Genomic DNA, 23,276 nt, shown 5'->3' with positions numbered 1-23,276 from the left:
CAGAGAGTGTTTCCTGTAGGAATGGGGAATACTGATTGGTTATCTCGTCACAGCTGAAGAGAAGCTTCAGATCAAACACACAGTGGAGGACCACCAATCAGAAACCAAACGCAATGAATAAACATGAACACCTACTTCCTTCTCTCTCCCTCTCTCTCTCTCCCCCTTCTCGCTTACCTTCTGAATATTCAGCTCATTAAAGGCTCTGGTTCCCAGATCAAAAGAGGAGCTTTCACAGTCTGTGCCCCAGTGAGTAAGGATCTGCAACTCCCCGTTCACAGGCTATTTAGCATTTATTTGTAATGCACATATTGCTGATTTGTAAAACTTGAGCTAGATTTGTTCCAACGTAGCCTAGGCTAGACAAATTCATGGAGGACTGATCAGTGGACATAGTCTACTCCGTCTCACTGCATTTCATCAGCATAACTATGAATATGATGAACATACACTTAAGGCTGCACGATTATGACAAAAGATAATAATTGCGATTATTCGCTTCAAAATGGTAATTGCGATTAATAATTGCGATTAATATTTCAAAGTAATAGCTTTAGCTCTGCACAGTTTGCATATGACCTGCTGGGCTTGAGGGACATCATCTTTTTCGTAACCAAAATGCTCCCAAATCACGGACGTTGATCCCTTTCTTGCTAATAACTCACTGACCTTGTTTTCGCTAATGTTTTCACTACTCACGGCTGCAGGTACTCTTGTTACACTTGTCTTGACCTACTGCTATCTGTCTTCTCAGTGAAATTGCTGCGCACAGGGCACTCAGCGGGAACGCATATGATTGGTCAGACAGCATAAGCGCCTGTGATTCGTCCGTGTAGTCCTAGCACACTCAATTCAAAGCAAAATTATTAATCACATTAATTGAGGTCATAATCGCGATTTCGATTAATTCACGATTAATTGTGCAGCCCTACATACACTACCAAAGTAGTCTTTATGATGTACGGTACCGTAGGAAAGACTGATACAATGTATCCTCCCATCCTTTCATTCCTTCAATCCTCCCTCTCTTTCTCCTGGGCTATGCGGGATGACCCAGTCTTTAAAAGCTCCCATGCTCAGAGAAAGTGTGGACAAGCCTGCCCATCCATGTTTAGACATATTTTTTGAGAGAGAGAGAGCAACACAGAGCGAGAGAGCGAGAGAGAGAGAGAGAGAAACACACGTGTGTGCGCTTGTGTGTCAGACATTTCTGGCCCCCAGGTGAAACTGTTTTTTTTTGCTTCCCTCTGGAATATGTAGTGTTATACGGCTGAGACCTGCCCAGAAAAAGTACGTTGCTTTTATGAGGGTTCTGAAAAAGAGCATCACCCCCTGAATAGCAGGATGAAGGATGAAAACACAAGCGATGGATACAGAGACACGTGAAGAGAAAACATTAGCTACCTCTTGTGTGTTGGGCAGCATGGACACACGGAAATCAGCTACAGTACTGCAAGCAAAAGACACAATACTACACACTATAAAAGATAGCAGCTAGGCAAATAGCACTAAAGCCACTTCATCACACTTCACCATAAAAGATTGGTTGTGGGGCTAGTTAATGTGTAACTTACAGTTAAATCTCATAACTGGTAGCCTGGCCTCCACATGCCAAGACAAACATGGGAGAGGCTGAATGGAAACATTTCCTGACCAATACGACCCCAAGACAAGTGTTTTTCCACCACAAAAGGCTGTGTGTGTGTGACCTTAACCGAGCCTTAGCCACAACCACACAAGAAAAACACTACAGAAATAGTCTAATTCTGCCGTGTAATTGTTATGACATATTAAGAGGAATGCTCTTCCTATGAATCAGTTCTTAATCAGTGTCCTTCCATGTAACACCTGGCCAACTGGCTTCCTCTCTGTCTCTCTCACACATCACGCACGTGCACACACGCACGCGCACACACGCGCGCACACGCACGCACGCACACACACGCACACACACGCACACAAACGCACACAAACGCACACACACACACGCACGCACACACAAGGGATATTGATGAACGGCTGCCCATCTCTGTCCAACTACAGATATCCAGAGAGAACTCTGTCCTCTACTGCAATGTGTGTCCAGGAAAGGCCGTCCCATTCCCTGTGGAAGTGTGAGATGGAATGGTACAGGGAGGGCTGGGCACCTATTCATTATCAAGGTTTTCCCATGTATAAAAATGAAAGCTGTGTACCGTGCTATACATAGGTCACTGAGGTATCTCTCTAACCGACTGTCCTGGGCTGGGACACCACCAAACACTCCCTCACACCCAGCTAACCCCAATGGCCGGACGCACCCAGCTACTGCTGCTTTCTGTTTCTGTTCCAGTTAAATCTCTACTTTTAGCGAACCCTGGTTCTTGTTCTGGCTCGACAAGAATCCCTCACACGGAAATAGGGATGTTAAGATTCTCAAATCCACAATTCAATGGAGATCGAATTTTTGATCTTAAGGTCACGATTCGATTTTATAAAAGATAAAAAATTGTTTATGCCATTGTTAGGCTATCGCAGCTATCTTGATTTGTAAACCTTCTTAACATGCCAGTTCTAGTTGTAGCCAACTCTAGCATTGGCTGGGCTAGCTAACATTTAGCTAGTACTAAACCTTATTATTATTATTATTATTATACCATTATATCAGCGTATCATGCAGCTACGAAATTATCGAAAATACAGCTAACGTTAGCCAACAAGGATTGTTGTGGGACTAGTTGTGGGACTGAAATCTGTAACAAAACACAATTTGGCTGGTGCGTAGGACGCAGGGCCGGGGAGAAAAAAAATACTGGGAGAATCGCGATCCTGCTTTTCATTTTGATGATTGAAATTAAACCCCCATTTCGATAAATTTTCGATTCTGAATCAAAATAGTGACACCCCTACATGGAAGCATGCTCATCCGACCAGAGATGGACTTCAGTGAGCTTACCTACAGTCTCCTGGGATCTAAGGTACATAAGAGAGATTATTATAATGTCTCACTCAGAAAGAGCAATACAAACAGCCTATAAAGATATAAAAAATGCACTATGCACCTTCAGAGATATGGCCCATTTCCACTCTGCTGCAATTGAGAGTGAGTCGGGTAGTGGGGGCTGTGAGACTGCTATGCCACCCCCCCCTCTCTCTTTTAACACCTGCCAGACTAAAACTGGATTCTATCTGGCACAGAAACACGTCACATGAAAAAACACAGACTGATGCACAACAGCAGTACATGCACACACACCTAAATACACACACACCTGCAGTTCACATAGAAGGTTGGAGCATTAAGCTTGTTCTGGATGAATTACTAACTTTTTAACTACTGTATCTAACAGACTGTTTAACTAACTAACAGGCCGCTATCGATAACTAGTCTAACACTGAATGCAGGGAAGAGTGCGCCAGAGCCTACCTTTTACCTGAGCTCCAGAGGACTCCACATCCAGAAGCATATGTTGGAGCAGTCTTCTTCACCTAGAGAGAAAGCACAATAATGGTGTCACTAACTCTCTCTCTCACACACACACACCCCCACCCCCCCTCCTCCTCCTCCTCACACCACCAGAGACTAAGCTCCACCCAGGCACAGACAGTCCTCCTGAGGGAGCAGTAACGTCCCTCTGGACTCAACACTGCCTTTATCACCCAGCCAACCGTCCGTTAAAGCAGCACACACAGACTTGGAATTAAGACAATCGCTACACACACAGACAAGGATATTGACACAGCTACAGAAATGGATGGCGGCACTACTGCATAAATTCTTAATAGATAAGCTTTGCTAGTATATTATTATTCCTGAATGGGGATAATTAAAGTAGCCTATATCTTATCTTACTACTTAGGGGGAGACTGATACCATTTGCTTTCTGTTTCCCAAGAAAGGGCTTTAGGAGACGCCTCCTAAAGCACTCCCAATCAGCTAAACATAACACACACTGACTGGCTGGACGGAAAGTCTAGGGAAGGAGCAGGCTGACAGATGGGTAGAGATGCACCGATCCACTTTTTTTCAGTTCAGATCCGATTCCGATACCAGAATTTGGATATCTGCTGATACGGATCCGATACCAGCTGTCTTTTTTTCTTGAATTATGATTTATCATTAACTTAATCAATTATTATCACCAACATACACTTTATACACTTTGCACACACCATATTCTTACTGTATTGCTACTGTACTGCATTGAACTGTTTTTATTATTAGGATATCTTGTATCTTGTTGATGAGGAGCCAAAACTTGTACTCATCAATTTTACTCAACATGTATGGCTACTTGTATATTGGCTGTAGGCCTAACAATGAAATAATCCTTGAATCCTACTTAGTCTATATATTCATTTTCTCATATCAGCGCCCACTTTCATCAAATAAAAAGAAAATTGTAAAATATAACTAGGGCTGCGAGCAGCCGTGAGCGGGCCCTCGCACCCCACGCGTGTCGGGGTGCGGCGCCATTAAAGGGTGTGCTATTTCGGTGTCCTGTGCTGAGAGAAACTTCATGTCACCAGTAGGTGGCGCTCTAAGCGTGACTCAATACCGAAGCATAGATGTGTTCAGGACGGTACCTTGATGAAGCGTGAGACATGTTGAGTAAATCGGATAATGTATGGAGGAGTTATGAGGACTTCCTGTTTCACCAGTAGGTGGCGCTGTAGGTATGACGCAATACTGACTTACAGAAGTGTTCAAGATGCGACCTTCATCAAGCATGAGCAATTTGGAGTAAATTGGATAACGTATGTAGGAGTTATGAGTACTTCCTGTTTCACCAGTAGGTGGCGCTGTAAGTGTGACTCAATACCGACGCATAGATGCGTTCAGAAGGTGACCTTCATGAAGCGTCAGCAATTTGGTGCAAATCGGATGATGTATGCAGTAGTTCTGAGGACTTCCTGTTTCACCAATAGGTGGCGCTATAAGTATGACGCAATACTGACACATAGATGTGTTCAGGACAGAACCGTCATGAAGCGTGAGATATATCGGACAAATTGGGTAATGTATGTAGGAGTTATGAGGACTTCCTGTTTCACCAATAGGTGGCGCTATAAGTATCACGCAATACTGACACATAGATGTGTTCAGGACAGAACTGTCATGAAGCGTGAGACATATCGGACAAATCAGATAATGTATGGAGGAGTTATGAGGACGTACTGTTTCACCAATAGGTGGCGCTATAAGTATGACGCAATACTGACACATAGATGTGTTCAGGACAGATCTGTCATGAAGCGTGAGACATATCGGACAAATCGGATAATGTATGTAGGAGTTATGAGGACGTACTGTTTCACCAATAGGTGGCGCTATAAGTATGACGAAATACTGACACATAGATGTGTTCAGGACAGAACTGTCATGAAGCGTGAGACATATCGGACAAATCGGATAATGTATGTAGGAGTTATGAGGACGTACTGTTTCACCAATAGGTGGCGCTATAAGTATGACGCAATACTGACACATAGATGTGTTCAGGACAGAACTGTCATGAAGCGTGAGACATATCGGACAAATCGGATAATGTATGGAGGAGTTATGAGGACGTACTGTTTCACCAATAGGTGGCGCTATAAGTATGACGCATGCTGACACATAGATGTGTTCAGGACAGAACTGACATGAAGCGTGAGACATATCGGACAAATCGGATAATGTTTGGAGGAGTTATGAGGGCGTACTGTTTCACCAATAGGTGGCGCTATAAGTATGACGCAATACTGACACATGGATGTGTTCAGGACAGAACCGTCATGAAGCGTGAGATATATCGGACAAATCGGATAATGTATGGACGAGTTATGAAGACTTCGTGTTTTATGGCGAAATGTCAAACTTTGGCGGGGCGCCACGGGAAGGGTGTATGGTGAAAACTCAATTTTTTTGATAACTTTTGATCACAAAGGTCTTAAGATGAAGCTGACCGAATATGAAGTTGATCGGATGAAATCTGTAGGAGGAGTTCGTTGAAGTACGAGACATGGAAATGGTCCAAACAAGGACAAAATGTCACATTAAAAGCAAAATGGCTGACTTCCTGTCGGATGTTGGGTATAGGTCCAAGAGACATTTTAGTGTGTCTCGATGAACTACATATGCCCACCGAATTTCGTTCGCCTACATCAAACTGAAAGGTGGGGCTCGCCATTTTAAATTTTCCAGGGGGCGCTCTTGAGCCGTTTTGCCACGCCCATTTCCGTCACCCATGAATTATCAAATTTTTCACCAGGACTGACGTATCTTCAAAGTTTCATCCGTTTTCATCGATGTTTAGGCCGCCAAAAAGGCATTTGTTTTGGAAGAAGGAGAAGGAGAAGGAGAAGGGAGAATAATAATCCTTCGAAATACAATAGGGCCTCGCACCGCCAGTGCTCGGGCCCTAATTAGTAAAATGGAAGCTTGGGATGAGACCCCCTGTCTGCTCTGTGCTCCTGTCACTCACTCCCCACCTGCAACAGACCTCAGCCTCAGTAGAGAACAACAGTGTCATATCCCACTGTGACACGACAAGAGTAAGGAAAGGGAGTAATGGCTCTAGTTTACAGATTGCCTCATTAATGTTATCAGGTCCCCAATTAGCTTTGGGTTTAAATCCGAAATATTGCCAAATAGGGGTATTTGCTTTTGGAAATCCTCCGCCACTGTCTAGTGTAACCAATTCAAGCAGCGCATGCAACTCAAGACTTTCACTCGCAAACGTTCTTTGCAAACTATTTTAAACTTTCTTCAGCAAAATGTTTGTTTTCGCACCAAACGTGTGCAAACATGAGCAAACAGTCTGAAAGGTAGGATAGTTTGGTGAACTGCACACCGGACTGGAGGAAATGGGAATTGTAGCCTATGATTGATAGTTGTGTTGTAACGTTGTCAAGTTTTATCACCACCCCTCGGAACATTGACTTTGCAAATATTGCAAGCAGCTGTCGAACTATGGTGCGTTTAAGACAATTCGGGACTCGGGAATTCCCAACCTCCAACTTGTGAAAAATGAATTGAACGCTCGTCCAACTCGGGATAACAAGTCGGGAACTCGGGTATCATTTTGAGCCCAGAGTTGATGTCACAACATGGCGGCATATAACATTGACGGTAATTCAATTCAATTATAATAAAGTGTTTGTTGATGTGATTTGATGTGTAACTGTGCAATATATGTTTGTATTCTTTATATGTCTCTCTGATTATAGCAATGTGTGGACTTTAACAGCTATTTTACCGGCGAAATTAGTCAGCTGTTTTACTAGCTAAGTAGCCTAACTAGCTAGGTAACGTAGCTAACATTAGCTAGCTAGCTCAGAGCTAGCTAGTTACATTTATTTTTCTCCCAAGTTAAAATCGTCATGAATGCAATGACGTCAGGGGTCAGGATTCCCAACTTGGGAATTCCTGAGTCCCGAGTTGTCTTGAAAGCACCACTAGTCGGTATAGTTAGCGTGAAAAATCTCCAAATGGGTGATCGTTTGGCTCGCTCCATGTTGCTCCATGCATAGCTTGCTGTGTTTACCGCGCGGGTTGAGCGCGTTGCTTGTGCATGACGTCACATGCTGCACACAGCATAGAAATGGTTAGAATACGTATATTGTTTACCATGGATCGGGCCCATTGTCACCGATATCCGATCTATTTATTTATTCAATATCTGGGCTGCTACCCAATCTAAATATCAGATCGGTGCATCCCTACAGACAGGCAGGCTGATGCCTGTTTTAGTCCACTGCAATAATATAAACATACAGTACATCAACACAGGGAGTGAGTAGGCCTCCATCTGTGCACACTGCACCAGCTTTCCGCCTCATCCTGACATAAGTTGTGTTTCAAACATCCCCTTCCTTCCATACAGTTTTGTTTTCCTTAGAATCCATCTTAATCCAACATCCGCCCCACCCTGTGGGAGGGCTGGGGTTTATGATAAGCAATGAATGATATAAGACCAATACAATAGTTACCACAAAAACCATGTAAGGGACAGATACACCTCTCCCCCCCCCCCACCCAAGACTGACAAACACTCCCAACATTTGTGTTTAAAGGTGCTATAGATGACATTTTTATAGACGATTCATAAAAATAAGAGCATAAAGAGAGGCTACATCGACAGAGATTTTAGAAAGGTGCAGAATAAAAGTATTGCTTTTCCCTAGGGTTGCAAAATTCCAGGAATATTCACAAACTTGGGAATTAACAGGAATTTATGGTAATTAGGTAATGGGAATTAATGGAAATAAACTGGAAAACAGAATTTATTCCTGTAAATTCCCATAAATGTTCATCCCCCCACCCCATTAATTCACATTATTCCCATAACTTCCAGTTAATTCCCATGGGAAGTTCCAATCTCAAGGGGTTTTAGGGTTGGGCGATATTGACAAAAACATACATTGCAGCGATGCACTTTTTTTGCGATATATATTGCAATATATTTTGTTTGTTTAAAACAGAAATAAGCAAACTTGTAAACATACAGGCCTATGTCCTGTATGAGGTTAGAACTAAACAGTGATCCTCGCGTCTGCTTACACCGGTAGCCAAGTGTCTTGACTGCATTCCAAAACGGCTACTAATAATGCGTCTCTTAGTTTTTGACAGTCATCAAAATAAAAAAGTTGAGCAAAAAGTTGGGTAGCATGACATGTTTTGAGTTAACATAGCAGGGAAAAAAGAGAAAGACATTGCAGGCCCTTGTGATGTTACTATTGTGCATGTGCACATTGCGATGGCGATGCATAAACCATATATTGTGCAGATCTAAAGGGTTTACCCCATTAAAATAAATTGCAATGATATGTTTGTGAATATCCCCGGAATATTGCAAGTCCCCTACTTTTCCCACATAACAATTATGAGTTTATCATTTTCATAAATGTGACAGGTCCGAAATGAATGTTGTGTTTACCTCTGTCTGAGATGCTCATGATCCATAAGACGTTGGTACCACGCGGTATCTGTCTCAGGATGATCAGGAGTCTTAACACTACTGGCTCACGAGCCTTTAGTTGTTGTTTTTTATGATTTGTCTATAAATGCTAGACAGCATCTTTAACAAGACCACTTTCATGAGACCCCACCTATAGTTCTGCACAGCTAGTGTCTAAGCCTAAGCTCCCTGGTTTGAGCAGATGTCTTTAAATCCCATACCGGAGCAGGAGAAGGAGGAGGAGGGAGGGGGATATAACACTGAGTACATCTAACCTAAATAAGAAGTGAAGTGAAAGAGTATCCCTGAGCTGACAGTGCTGGGGGGGAGAGGGAGGGGTGGAGGAAAGAGAGCAGGAGCAGGAGAGAGAATGTGAGTAGAGGAGGAGGGAGGGAGAGAGAAATCAAGAACAGGAGATGAACTGAAAATGTTGATCAGAAAAATACAGAGAGAGAGAAAGGATGAAGTTACACCCATTCTTTCTCTTTCCCTCTCTAACAAATAGGGATGGGAATCGGAAACCGGTTCTTGTTGAACACATTTTCGGATCGGAAAATCCCTGCAGTTTTTGTCTTGGGGGCGGCTGTAGCTCAGTTGGTAGAGCGGGTCGTTCAGTGATCGAAGGGTCAGTGGTTCGAATCCCAGCTCCGACTGTCCACATGTCGAAGTGTCCTTGAGCAAGACACCTAACCCCAAATTGCTCCCAATGAGCAGGTTAGCACCTTGCATGGCAGCTACCGTCATTGGTGTGTGAATGTGTGTGAATGGGTGAATGAGAGGCCATTGTAAAGCGCTTTGAGTGCCGCTAAGGTAGAAAAGCGCCATATAGCAGTCCATTTACCATTTACCATTTGTCGAGGTCCACTCTGAGTTGTACAGTAAAGTTGATGCCCTGTATATTAGGGCTGGGTTGAAAAAATCGATTCATCGATTCTGAATCGATTCTGAATCAAATGATTCAGAATCGATTCATGAATCCCAAAATCGATCTTTTATTTAATGAATGAATGAATAAATGAAGGAATGAATAGTTCATTAATTCATTCAATGATTCATTCATTCATTTTTGGAAATCAGTATCGATACCCAGCCCTAGTATTGATGTGTTGCATAACTTGGCAGTCATGTAATTAAGGTTACAGTTTTTTTTTTTTTTTACTGTTTTTAGTAACACTCGAATCGAATATTGAATCGAATCGAATAGTGATAATCGATTCTGAACCTTGTGAATCGGAATCGAATCGATTCTTGAAATTCGACTCGATACCCAGCCCTACTGTATATGGGGTCAGGCCACCACACTGCTGTGTACTGTGATTGTGCCATTTTTGTCAAGCTTGAAATTGTAGAACTTGTTATAGGCCTATACATTTCTTTTTGTATATCTTGCATATGAAATATACTCTGTGTACATGCTGCAGGTGACTGTGCCCCTGAACTCGACTGTACTGATTTAAATGATCTCTCTCAACTTCACTTACAAAAATCTAGAGAGCGTGTTTTTATCCGGTCTTACGGCCGCCAAGAAGATGGTGGCAACCAGATGGAAACCGCCACACACACTAGCTCTGTGACAGTGAGTACTTACTTTCCTAGACGTGGTCTATCTTGAGCAAAGGAAGGAACCATTAGGCTTTGGTCCCAAGCGGTGGAGGATCTTGAAGATCTTTTGAACTGAATGCAATGGATCTGTATTTTTACTTCTGGTCCTGGGGGAGAGAGGGTGGGATTTTTATTTTTTCTTCCTTTTTGGTTTTTGTTTGTTTTATGCGGACATTTGTTAGCGTATTGTCATTTTAACAGTTTTGATACCACAAGGGTTGTAAAGGGGTGGAAAATTTCAAGGAATTTTTTTTACATTTTGACCTTTTTTTGTAGCCTATAACAGCTTTTTTTCAACAACAACTTTATTTTAGGATTTTATCCCATTTTCAACCAATTTGGTAGCCAGTTCATCCTGACATAGTGTCCAATTACCCCCTACTAACTGTTGAGGATTCGTCACACAGCCCGGCCGGTTAGCAATACGAAGGGGAGAGACAACTCCTTGACTATCTCAGCTTGCATCCGTAATTCCAACATCAGACAGGGTTGCTATTGTGTGATGAACCCTCAAGCCAAGATTAAATTGACCACCCTCGGGCAGTGGCGGCCCAATAGGCCACTCCCTCTGGGATCCAGCCATACTCAGATCTGGCGAGAACACCGGTCCCCGGTGGGCAGCTGCACCGGAACACAATGCACCGCTACACCACCGCTGAGCCCAAAACAGGAAACTTAAATGTAGTCTAGTTGGGGGGGGAATTAAATGCACTTCGAGATCTTGCAGCATGATCTTGGTTAAAACAACCTGATTTAAGGCAAATTCAGTTGAATTTCAACTCTGCATTCCTCCATCACATGTGCAGTGCATTCTTCCATCACATGCACTGCTAATTCCTAGCATCCTGCACACTAAGAGGCTGTAGAGTTGTAAAGCTATACTCACAAATAGATTCTATTTGAAGTCAAAAATCTCATTTTTAAAACTTGTATTAGAAATGTTTGCCTGCATGTTTGCTATGACAAAACAAAATGTTGACAAGGGAAACACAGTTGGTGTAAATAACCCCCAAATTCCCGGTTTATTCCCATTAATTCCCGTTAATTCCCATTAATTCCCATGGAAAGTTTACAACTTAGAAAATGTCAGGTATTTTGCAACCCTAATACCACCAGATTATTTTGATTCCAAGTGTGCAGCTTTTCATTTTTGATTTTCGATGGAAGTTATTTTATATTTACATTTGGCTGGTGAAGATGTGTATGTTGGTGTGTCGGTGCGTGTCTGTATGGGTGTGCTTATTTGTGTTTAAGTACGTAGTTTAGGTATCTAGTATTTGCACATGTACATCTTTGTATGCATTACTTTGCCCCATATGGAATTTTTGCTCTGATTGTATTATTTACACTTTTAGTGATAATACAATATGCTATTGTTATCTACGACTTTATGATGTGTCTGCAGTTACTTTTTATTGTTGTTGAAAAAAGTTTGGTCAATATATATATTTTTTTTTTTTTTTAAATATATGTACTCTGTGTACCTACTGTAATTGGTCCCAGATTGTGCATTTGTGGAGGCGTATCTGTCTTGTGCTCTCACCACCGTTTCTTCCTCTGTCTGTTCCTCACTCTTTACCTCCCTCTTTCATAATCTTTACTTTCTCCTCGCCTCATTCCATCTTGGAAACCCTCTCTGCTCTCGCACTGTCTACCTCACTGTCTACCTCACTGTCTACCTCACTGTCTACCTCACTCTCTACCTCACTGTCTACCTCACTCTCTACCTCACTGTCTACCTCACTGTCTACCTCACTGTCTACCTCACTGACTTGGGGCCCATTCATAGTCAACGTAAGCTACGCTAGCGCGAGCTACGCAAGGTGACGTTGACACGTCCTTGCGTAGCAACATGTGTCGTGCAGAAACTTGTAAGTTTACACGAGCGCAAGTGCTATTTCACACAAACCGATAGGGGTTCTGACGCAAGGCAGCGACCCCCGCGCGCCAGCGTAGCTTGCGTTGACTATAAACCAGGCCTTAACCTTCCCTCCTCTAAGGGGGTTACTTAACCTACGTTCATCCCCTCATAAAGGGTCAATCACAGCCTCCCCCTGAGCTGGGTTAATGAGGGCCCTGAATGGGTGCTTACAGGGTTATGGGCGTGGCCCTTCTCTGATAAGAGAGGCTCCTCTGGGTTATTTGAGGGTTAGGGTCTGATTATGGACCTCATTCCGTCTGTAAAGAGCCTTTTAGAAGTTAAGCATCTCATCAAGCCTGAGCCCTCCTCTCCCTTCACCTGGTCAGTCTGGCCCCGTGTCTGATGTCATCATGCGTACGAGGCAGAGAAGGACCACAGAGGGAGACCGAAATCTCAATCCAACAGCAAGGGCAATGCTAGCCTTCTCCACAAGTCCTTTATTTGCTACGCTTTGACTCTGTTAAAAGGACAGGTCCAGAATTTAGCATTATAAGCCATGTTAGAAGGTCATTTCAATCATACACAATGTCCAAGTTTCAAATGTTGCACTCTCGAGATATGACCTATCGTGGCTAACACAAACAATGGATCATAAGGTGCATCCCTCAAAAACACCATAAACTCTCGCTTTCAAAGACAGGTAACACACAGAGTGGTCACTGGTGTCCATTGATGTTCTGACAAATAAATAGCGACAAAGTATGCTTCCTAACGGGTTTGATTTATCATATTATATCCATTGATTGGTATTAACAACAAAGCCAGAGATGTTTAGATGTATCTGCGTCCCATATTTGTTTTGATCAACAAACACTTCTACCTAAGACTATCAATGAAATACCAGCTGAAAAGCAATACTGGACGTTCTCAACTTGTGTAGACCTGGGACCTTCTTCCACGTGCGATACGTCAGAGTGCTGCCACCAGTCGGTGAATGCTGCAGCAGCACATGTTTAAAGCTCGTCACGCAAAGCAGGTTCAGGTGGAAGATGACGCAGCCAACATGTTAGACACAACCCTTCTCTTGTCACCATTACAGCCACTACAACAACCACTAGCTACGGTTAGAACTTGGTTCGCGCTAATTTTACATGTGCTGCTGCAGCATTCACCGATTGGTGGAGCACTGTGACGTATCACACAGAGTACGCGCTATTTCCGGTAGAGCGTAGAAGAAGAACCAGAAAACCCTTAAACGAAGGAACAGTGAGTGAAAAATAGGCTATAACCGTGGTTATTTCACCTATAAACGAACCAACAAGGCCCCAACATGACAAAAGACGTCTGCAGGAATGCATGGTGAGCCGTCCGGAATAGTCCGGTCAGCCTTTTGTATATCCTTATATACGTGACCCCAGATTAGAGGAGCGACAGCGTATCTCTGGGGTCACATCGGGGCTATTCCTTTTTATGACCTGCACTAGCCTCTTGCTAGCAAGTTAGCGATAGCACTAGCGTGTAGCACTGTTGATACTTGTCCCATGGTTTGTCTAAATAAACGCGTCGTCATTCGGTCGAAGCTGTGTGATGAGCGAGCAAGAACGCTACACAGTTCAGTTGAATTGCTGCTTGCGGTACTCATGCACGTTGTACTTTACACGCGTGCATGTATTACAGATGGTATGAGTCATGTCAAGCTCATTCTTGTCTGAGAAAAAGTAGAAGCCCTAATGTGTCCAAATGCCTGTCTTCAGCTGTGACGGGGCAGGCTTTATTCCTTGCTTGTCCTCGTTTCCTGTGATTTTCAACGTTACTTGTTGTTCTTTTTTCCAAGTTAACTTTAGAGCTACACTGCTAATGTTAGCATAGCCTTTACTAGCCACACAGTCTGGCTGCACACGCTCTGTTGCAGCAACAACTATGGAAGCCAGAAAGGGCAAACGTGGTGGCGAAACAGCGCGGAAGAGAGAAGGAGTGAGAGAGAGAGAGAGAGGAGAAAAAAAAGGAGAATCGATTCTTGGGAACTGGGAATCGATCCAGGAATCGTGGCATTAAGAATAGCGATCCTTTCAAGAATCGATTCTTTGGGGCACCCCTAGTCCCCTCCCCTCCTCCTTGTCTGCCTCCCTCCCGACTCGTCCCCCAACCGCCAACCCTCTTCGTCTATCTACCTCCCTTCTCTCCTACCTCCTCTCTCACCCTCACCTCCTCATCTCTCTCCCTCCCTCCTCTCCTAATCTCTCTCCCTCCATTGTCTCCTCGTCACTCCTTCCTTTCTCCCCCACCTCCTCTCCCTTCCTCCCCTTCTACCTCCGCTCTCACCCTCCCCTCCTCGTCTCTCTCCCTTCCTGCCCTCCCACCCTCCTCCCCTTCGCTCTCTCTTTTTCCTCTCCGAGCCCTGTTCTCTCCCTCTACATCTGGTCCTGGCTCATGCGGAGCTGATGCCGTGGCACAGTCTGTCTGTTGTAGCAGTGCAGTCTCCTGCAAGCCTAAACTTAGCACAGAACATGTATTATTAATACAATTCATGCCCTGGTTTCCTAACTTCAGCTTTCAGAGGGCTCTCTGGACCTCCTCCTTCCCAAACATAGAGCCAATTACTGAACCACTGAGCAGTTGTGGCTCGCCTGCTTGGTCTCGAAATGTTGGGCAGGTAGGGTTGTTGTGTAGGTTCTCAACGTGACATGTCCATAGGAGAGAATAACGACCCTAAACCTAACCTGTCCTCCGTACAGTTGGAAGATATGAAAATTTAGCATATTATGAGCCCGAGTTGAATTTAGCAAGTAAGCTGAGTGGCTAGATAGTCTATGCAGATGTACATTAGGCCTAATCTTGTGAGACATCAACCCAGTGAGGTCCTGTTGTGTACAAAGTGTCCGTTTCCGCTACATCCTGGCAGCAGTCAGTCAGGTGACAGTCCTGGTCTCCTGTGGAAACAGCCGGTGGGCTGAAACCTGATGTGAGGTGGGCTCTTTAGGGCCTGTGGCCAAAGTTCCCCCTTGGTAATCTGACACACTGGCAGAGGCATTCTCCCTCCCTCCATATGACCCTGAGCACACTCCCCCCTGCTCTCCTCAGTACGACCCTCTGATGAACACACTCTCTGAAAGTCCACAACTCAAATCATCAGTTGGAGACCCTTCAGTCGACTGAGATTAATTTCGAGCAGCCATGTTTTTCTTTTGTCAGTGTGCTCCACGTGACAAGATGCGCTGGTGGGCTAAAGGCCCTGACACACCAGGCCGACATCAAAGAACGAGTACTGACGAGGACAACTGCTGTGTCGCCACGCGTCCCCTTGTATTGCCCGTTTCAGGGCCGACAATTTTCACTTGAACACACCAAGCGGATAACAAGAACTAAAAACAGGAATAGTTGACCAATCAGGGAACACCCCACCTCAGCGTCATCACAGACTAGCACAGAGATCACACGACTCAGTAGCAGAACTTGAAGCTAGGACTGTGCGATATGAAGATACCGTGGAACAAAAAATGTCTCCTGATGCAAACTGGTAAGGGGTGAAAAAGGTGAGAAGGATGTGTGAGCAGAGAAAAACAGACCTGCTAGGGGGGTCAGGGGTATGCAGATTTTTATTTTAAGAAAATTAAGCTACTAAATTACAATTTTATTTCATTTTTATTTTTTAAATATATAAATCAATTTTATTTATTTTAAACAAGACTGAACAAAATTCAAAGTTCAAAGCTAGGTAGTGCTACCTTAGTTGATGATGGGAGTATGATGGGATATTTGAGTACACATCGCCAAACCCTTATCTACGGAAGTCTAGTTTCAACGTCCTACTTACTCACAGCCTTGATCTGGCTTAAAAATCTAACTTATCAGCCGCTCTCAATCAGTTCAAAAAAGCCTTGATCGGCCCCAATCCCTCAAAGATCGTATCAGGACATCCCTAATGCGTACTTTTGGGGCGGCTGTGGCTCAGGAGGTAGAGCGGGTCGTTCAATGATCGTAGGGTCGGCGGTTCGAATCCCAGCTCCTCCTGTCCACATGTCGAAGCTTCCTTGGGGAGGACACTGAACCCCAAATTGCTCCCAATGTGCAGGCTAGTACCTTGCATGGCAGCTGCCGCCATTGGTGTGTGGATGGGTGAATGAGAGGCCATTGTAAAGCTCTTTGGATAAAAGTGCTATATAAATGCAGTCCATTTATCGTTTACCATTTACTGTTGCTTTAAGAAAAGGTGCTTCAATGTTGAGGGCTTGCTTGCACACGGGCTGTGCACTTGAGTTTGTCCAAACATCACCATGACAAGTTTAACGATAGGCTCTAATCTCTTTTTTCAAATCAAGTTTGAAATACTTCCACACTGCTCTGACATAGGCATAGACAACATCTACAGGTGTTGTTAACGTGACACATTGAGCAATGCCGTGGATCGGATCGGGACACCCCTACTAAAAACTTTAACAATTTCTTAGCTTCACCCGCTCAATGTGATTTGATGGTGGATGCCCATGGTGTGGACGACAGGCAGACAGAAATTGTAATCCCTATGTCTCGCCAGCCCCTCCGAGGCCCCTCCGGACCCTAGGGGGCGAGACAAAAAGTGAGTACTCATACTCAGTCTGAAAAAAATAGTATCTGTCCCAACCCTACCTAAGGTGCTAGGACGATATCTGTCCCAACCCTACCTAAGGTGCTAGGACGATATCCGTCCCAACCCTACCTAAGGTGCTAGGACGATATCTGTCCCAACCCTACCTAAGGTGCTAGGACGATATCCGTCCCAACCCTACCTAAGGTGCTAGGACGATATCTGTCCCAACCCTACCTAAGGTGCTAGGACGATAACAGTCAAAAGTCAAACTCCAACGGATTTGAAGCAACCCAACCAACCGGTGCAGCATCATGCAACATTATCCTTAATTACACACGCCATGACTGTGTACAAGTCTTTTTGCATTAGCAAACATTATCCTTAATTACACACGCCATGACTGTGTACAAGTCTTTTTGCATTAGCAATGTGTGTTTTAGGCCTGATACCTTTAAGCTTGCCTACTCTACAATGGCTCCCCTTTAAAGCCTTGGCAGATAAACACAGGTCACACCTTGAAAGGCCAGGTCTCAGGAGGAGTTCTCCTCTGCTCACCATCACAGAGAGAGAAGTGCTCTTTTCTCTCGCACATGGATACTGACATTTCAGAGAGGGGAAACTGCCGCAGGGCTGACCTCAGGTTCCAAGAGACCAGCAGCACAGCGTAGCAGACAGGTTGGAAAAACACTGTGAACCCAGCCTTGGCACTATACTGAGAAACTGGTCCCTAGAGAGACAGACGGCCAGATTCGTACTAGGAAGCATTAGCCTAGTTTCCCTTACAGTAGATGGGGGAAACATGTGGGCTTCGGTAACTGGAACAGCCAAGGCCAATTTCATTGTCCAGAAGAGAGGGGGACACGTCCATAGTAAGCAGCTGTCAGATAAACAAATGGTTTACAGCACTCCCTTCCTACTACACCCAGCCACTGTTTAATTCCATTTAAGACACACATCAACAAATACTGTCACTGCTGTTGGGTTTGAATGAGGTGGGGTCTGGGAGGTGTTGTCTCAGTCTGTGACCTCATTGTTCCTGGGACTCTGATACAGGGAGGGGCCCTAATCCTCCAGGGAAACAGACACAAGCCCTCACAACAGTTCTAGGAGAGATTATGTTCATTAGCTTTTGTGTGGGTTAGGGCGCGTGTGTATGTCCCAGCCTGGGACTTGGCAAAGTGATCAGAGAGGAAGTCTCTCATTATGGCTTCCTGTTGGAGGCAGTGATATAGACTCACACCTCACCGCCTCCACACGGTGAATGGGACAGTCACGCTCTTGAAGCTCCTCTCTCTCTCTCTCTCCCCATCCCCATCTTCTCAGTCCCTTTATCTCAATCTACCTCTCCCCAGCCAGTTCCAGGCAAAGCAGAGCCACAGCTCTAGATGATAGGCTTAAAGTCCAACACCATTAAGTCTCTCCCCTGATTAGTGCAGAGCCCATTCACACAGCACAGGAGCCTTTGGCTGAGAGTAGGGATGCACTGATTGCCAAATTCTGGGCCGATGCCGATGTTTAAAATAACAATCCGGCCGATGGCCGATGCCGATGGCCGATGCCGATGGCCAATGTTTACTTTATTTTATTTTTATTCCCCCTTTTGTGCCAGGGAAACTAAGAAATGAAGTGTTTGGTTCCAAAACGCAGATTTTTATTTCACTTTAATTTGAAAGCAAACTACACGTGCGTTTGCAGCATTACGTCACGGATCTTCTCCGAATCGGCAGCTGGGTAGGCTACGTTTTGCAACAAAAAAAAGCCGTAATTGTTGCGACATAACATCGGCCACTACCATCGGTGAATGTAATTTTATTTGCCGATGGGCCGATGGCAGTCAACAAGGCCAACATCGGCCAATGCCGATTTTTTCGGCCGATGCATCGGTGCATCCCTAGCTGAGAGTAGTCACCATGCAGCACAGTAGGGCTCTAGTCAACATTGAAATTAGAACTATACTGGTACTAGTAGGACTGGGTTGGACTGAGGTAAACTATTAGGACAGTTTTTTTTAGACGATTAGCTACAAGCCGTCTTCCAAACATCAAGGCCAGAGAAAACATCACAGAGTACATGGATCTGTTGGGCAACAAACCCTACAGCAGGCTAAACATTAACAAGAGTATGTGTAGATCTGGTTTATTTTCAGTAGCAATATCAGACAAGTTATTGACTCAATATTGTGATGGCCGTACACACAGCATTATGCCTGCTGCTGCTTGCTGTGTGACATTATGAGGTCATTCAATATCAGATCAATTATTCCATCGCTAGTGAGAATCTTTCCACTCTAAACATTTACACTGGCTGGTAAAGTGGGTGAGCCTTTGACTCTACACTAAAAAAGAGACTAGCTAAGCACTCGCTTTAAAACAAGATCTAGACACACTAGGTCTACATGAAGTCAGACAGCATTGCTCAATTATTTGTCCTCTCTCCCATGTAGCCAACAGGGACAGACAGTCCTTTCATGAAACCAATCTTCTTGCCCAACTAACAGAGAGTTCATGATTAGCCCTAATCCTCAATCAAAATTGAAACAAAGTGCTCCATTGTTAGAGGGCAAATATCTATGAAGGAACAAGCCTGTGCTGACAGTAAATTGGTCCTTGGTTACAGGTCAAGCAAGGGCACTGTTGCCAATATCAAGAGGCATAGCCTCAAATTCTATTTTTAGAGATCACAAGGAAACATTTTCTCACCAGAACGCCATTCAACTGAGGTGATTCAGAAAAGACAATAGGCAAAATTGGGTGACAAAATGACACCATGACCATCTATTTGATGCTTGTTGGCCTACATTTCAAAACACACTACACCTACAGTAAGGCTCCCACCTCAGGGAGGTTTGTTCTATTGCTGACTATTCCACCCAACCAAGACAGAGAGAGAGAGGAGTATAGAAGAGAAGCAGAGAGGAAGAGTCAAACAGAGGGGGGACAGAGACAGATTGTTAAACTGCACACTCTCAGCTGTGATTTACTAAACGCTAGCAGTCTAAACATTTCCATTGTGCTTGGACTGCCGCTCTAAAAGACATCTTTTCTGCCTGTTCCAGCACATTCACACAACGCAAAACCTAGGAGCAGTTGAACAGCTGCTCTCTTGAACATACTGTGCAGTTAAATATATTTCCTTGCAGTGATGACCCACACCATTAGGCTATCATAAGGGCTACAAAGAGAAAGAGAGAGATGAACCAAGCCAGAGAACACAGCATCAATCTATTGTTGGCATTGCTGTTATCATCAGATCTCAATATTTCCTAATCCTCTTCATAGACCTCTCTCCTACCCAACAAGCTGTAAACCATCCTTTTTTTTTGACTCACTACTACTGTTGAGGGAATGGAGAATCTATCTGGCATGTCTGTAGGTCACAGATCCAGACACCGAGGTCAAAACTTATGGAATTCATTATATGACTTTGCAGTTAAACGTAGCTAACCAATAACCTGTAGGGGACAGTTCACCTGTACGTTGTTGACATTTGTGATGTAGTTGACAGATCAAACAGGGGACACAAGCTGGCAACACACCAGCAGAACCAGAGATCAAACAGGCAAGCTGGCAACACACCAGCAGAACCAGACAACACACCAGCAGAACCAGAGGTCGTTTTTCACTGCGTTGTCTTCATGCACTGACTACTGCTTGACTGTGCAGCCCCTCCACTACCCTGATATTAGCTAGTTTCAGTAAACTACCCTAAAGTACAAGTATCTAACGTTAGCTAGATAGTAATCTGTCTTCTAACAATGAAGATGCGGACCAGTTTATGCATACATTTGACACTGAACTGAGTTATGAGCTAGCTACAAAAACAGCTTGCAATCTGCAGTTCAGCAGCTAGCTCACTTGTTGAAGATGTAGGCCAGGTGTGGACACTGGATATAACCCGCGAATTACTTCTTTACACTTAAATCATCTATCTAAAACGAACAAGTTGCATTCATACAGAATCATAGGGGTCAAAAGCAAAGGCACCAGGAATGGTTTCCATGAAGACAAGTAGCAGCCAGGCAGGTCGTGATCATCATCCCGTTATCTGCTAGCTAACCTGGTTAGTATAGGAAACTCTGGCTCTCTAACTAATGTTTACTTAGACTAACACAAAGGCATAGGTAGCAAAATAAAGGCAACCAGATCATTGAAGCACTCCCATATATCTCCAGGTCAGCTGAATAGACCGTGACATCAAGCCTCGCTAGTTAGCTCAGCTAGCAGGAGATAGCTCTGGAAAGAGAAGGGATGAAAGAAAATGTAGCTAGACTTAAGATAGTGGTAGCTAACGTTAATATAGCTGCATGATTGTTTATGCGTTCATATTGTCATTGTCATAACGTTAACATTATACTCACTCTGCAACGCTGTAAAGAATTAACTTCGATATCTCCCACCCTTCATAGTCCGCTAACGGTGACCCTCCTGCTGCTTCCTCGCCTGCTCGGTTGTTGTGTGACGGGTGGGCGGCGGAGCTCCGACTGGTCCACTTTCAAGTCGGGTCGTTCAGACTGGTCCACTTTCAAGTTGGGTCGTTGGGAATGTCGTTGGAGCTTTTGTTTATGGGACGTTTGCGCCTCTAGTGGTGGCAACTGCGAAGTCTCGGAGTTATGGGAGGGTAGCCACAAGAACAAGTTGTACCACTTTGATCATCATGATAGAACCTGTGCCACAGACTCAGAAATAATACCATTTGAATATTCTCAATACAACTTTCCAAACCGCATTTGAGAGAGAGAGAGAGAGAGAGAGAGAGAGAGAGAGAGAGTGAGAGAGAGAGAGAGTGTGTGGATAGGAGTGAGTTTGGCTCTTTGGTCTGAGTTTAACTAAGGTTTTAAGTTCTTGCTAATGTCCTAGATATTTATCAACATATCACACAACTGAAAACATTTTTTTCAAAGTGCCACATTCAACGCGTCTGCTAAATGACAGTAATGCACATGTAATTAAATTATAGGATACCTCTAAATTGCAGAGATCTCATCTATCAATCCAGAGCACTCTATTTATTGTCTCAAGAGCGCTTGCTCTCATTCTCTGATTTGGAGCACCCAGTTACTTTTTTGTGTCCCACTTTGATCTCTTCACTTAACTGCATTTGGCTCACAAGACAGACCTCCTCATCAAGACTGAGATTTCTCTGAAGGTTGTCCATTTTAGGCTCCAACTATGGGATTAGGATTGTCACATAAATTTATTTTTTATTTTTTTATATCACCTAGAACAGAGAGGGATGACAGGAAAGCATGGAGGAGAAGAACAGGAGGAGGAAAAGGGGGAACAAGCAGAAATAAGTGGGTGGATACAACTCAACAACCCATTTTAGCATCTCGTTTGGTTGGATTTGGAAAATTATCTAAAGCAGAAACAAATTCAGATAGGCCTAGATTACAGGGCTCTATCAGTAATGCTGTTTTTTTGGGATGCTTCACCTATTCATGATTGATTATACACAATGTAGCATCTGTACAACACACAGTATGCTGCTATCTTCAGATCAATAATGGTCTCTTCCAATAATTTGATTGTTTATAACGTAGATGTGAGCCCCAGTGTGTAACTTGGACTCTAAAATGAGAACTGCTCAGTGGTAGACTGTGTGACAAACACAACGGGGAAGGCAGGTGCCTTAAAAGCTTTTTTTCCTGCTGACACAGAAATGGGCCTATTACTTATTCATCCAGTGAGGGTGTAACAGTGAAAATCTGTCTTAATAATACAGAGGTACCAGCTCCTACATTCCGCTGACAGAATCCTATTGTCATCTTATATTTCAATGATAACAGAAAGTAGGAGCATCCATTGTATCTCACGAACAATGTCCTTTTATAAGTGAGAGGGACAAAGTGAGTGAACATGGTGTTTAGGGGATTTTGACCCCAACAAAGATTATTCCTCATGATTGGATGATGCAGGTATGACTAAATTGCAGAGATCTGCAGGACAGCAGGGCTGCCTGTCCAACGTGGTGATTAGCAACACGGGTTCCCCCGGGTTCCCCCCGCGGAACAGTCCTGTCTCCTTTCCTGTTCACCCTCTACACCTCTGACTTCGGCCACAACTCTAGTGCGTGCCACCTCCAGAAATTCTCGGACGATTTCTCTATTGTGGGCTGCATTAGGGCAGATGAGGAGGAGGAGTACAGGGACGTGGTCAGGAGATTCGTTGAAGGGTCTGAGGAGAACCAGCTCCAACTCAACATCAGCAAGACCAAGGAACTGGTGGTGGACTTCAGAGATAACAGGAGGCCTCCAACCCCCATCACCATCAAAGTTGAGAAGGTTGAGATGGTGGACTCATACAAGTTCCTGGGAGTGCACCTGAAC

General features: G+C 44.1%; 1 protein-coding gene across 3 annotated transcripts in view; it reads right to left on the bottom strand.

Annotated features, from left to right (window-relative positions):
• Positions 1–21,420, bottom strand: part of osbpl5 (oxysterol binding protein-like 5) — a 79,140-nt gene extending 57,720 nt beyond the window's left edge. The window contains exons 1-2 of one of the 3 annotated variants that reach the window (XM_084452955.1): positions 21,309–21,420; positions 3,407–3,468 (exon numbers count right to left, since the gene is read on the bottom strand). In XM_084452955.1, coding sequence (XP_084309081.1) covers positions 3,407–3,446 — 40 coding nt within the window. In that variant the 5' untranslated portion in view covers positions 3,447–3,468; positions 21,309–21,420. The remainder of the gene's footprint in view (positions 1–3,406; positions 3,469–21,308) is intronic. The other 2 variants (XM_084452957.1, XM_084452956.1) reach the window with 2 other exon arrangements.
• Positions 21,421–23,276: the final 1,856 nt, after the last annotated feature.

This window comes from Borostomias antarcticus, assembly GCF_949987555.1.
Source record: "Borostomias antarcticus genome assembly, chromosome: 18".
NCBI lineage: Eukaryota > Metazoa > Chordata > Actinopteri > Stomiiformes > Stomiidae > Borostomias > Borostomias antarcticus.
The sequence above is the reverse complement of the archived record's forward strand: the minus strand, read 5'-3'. Positions and strand labels throughout refer to the sequence as shown.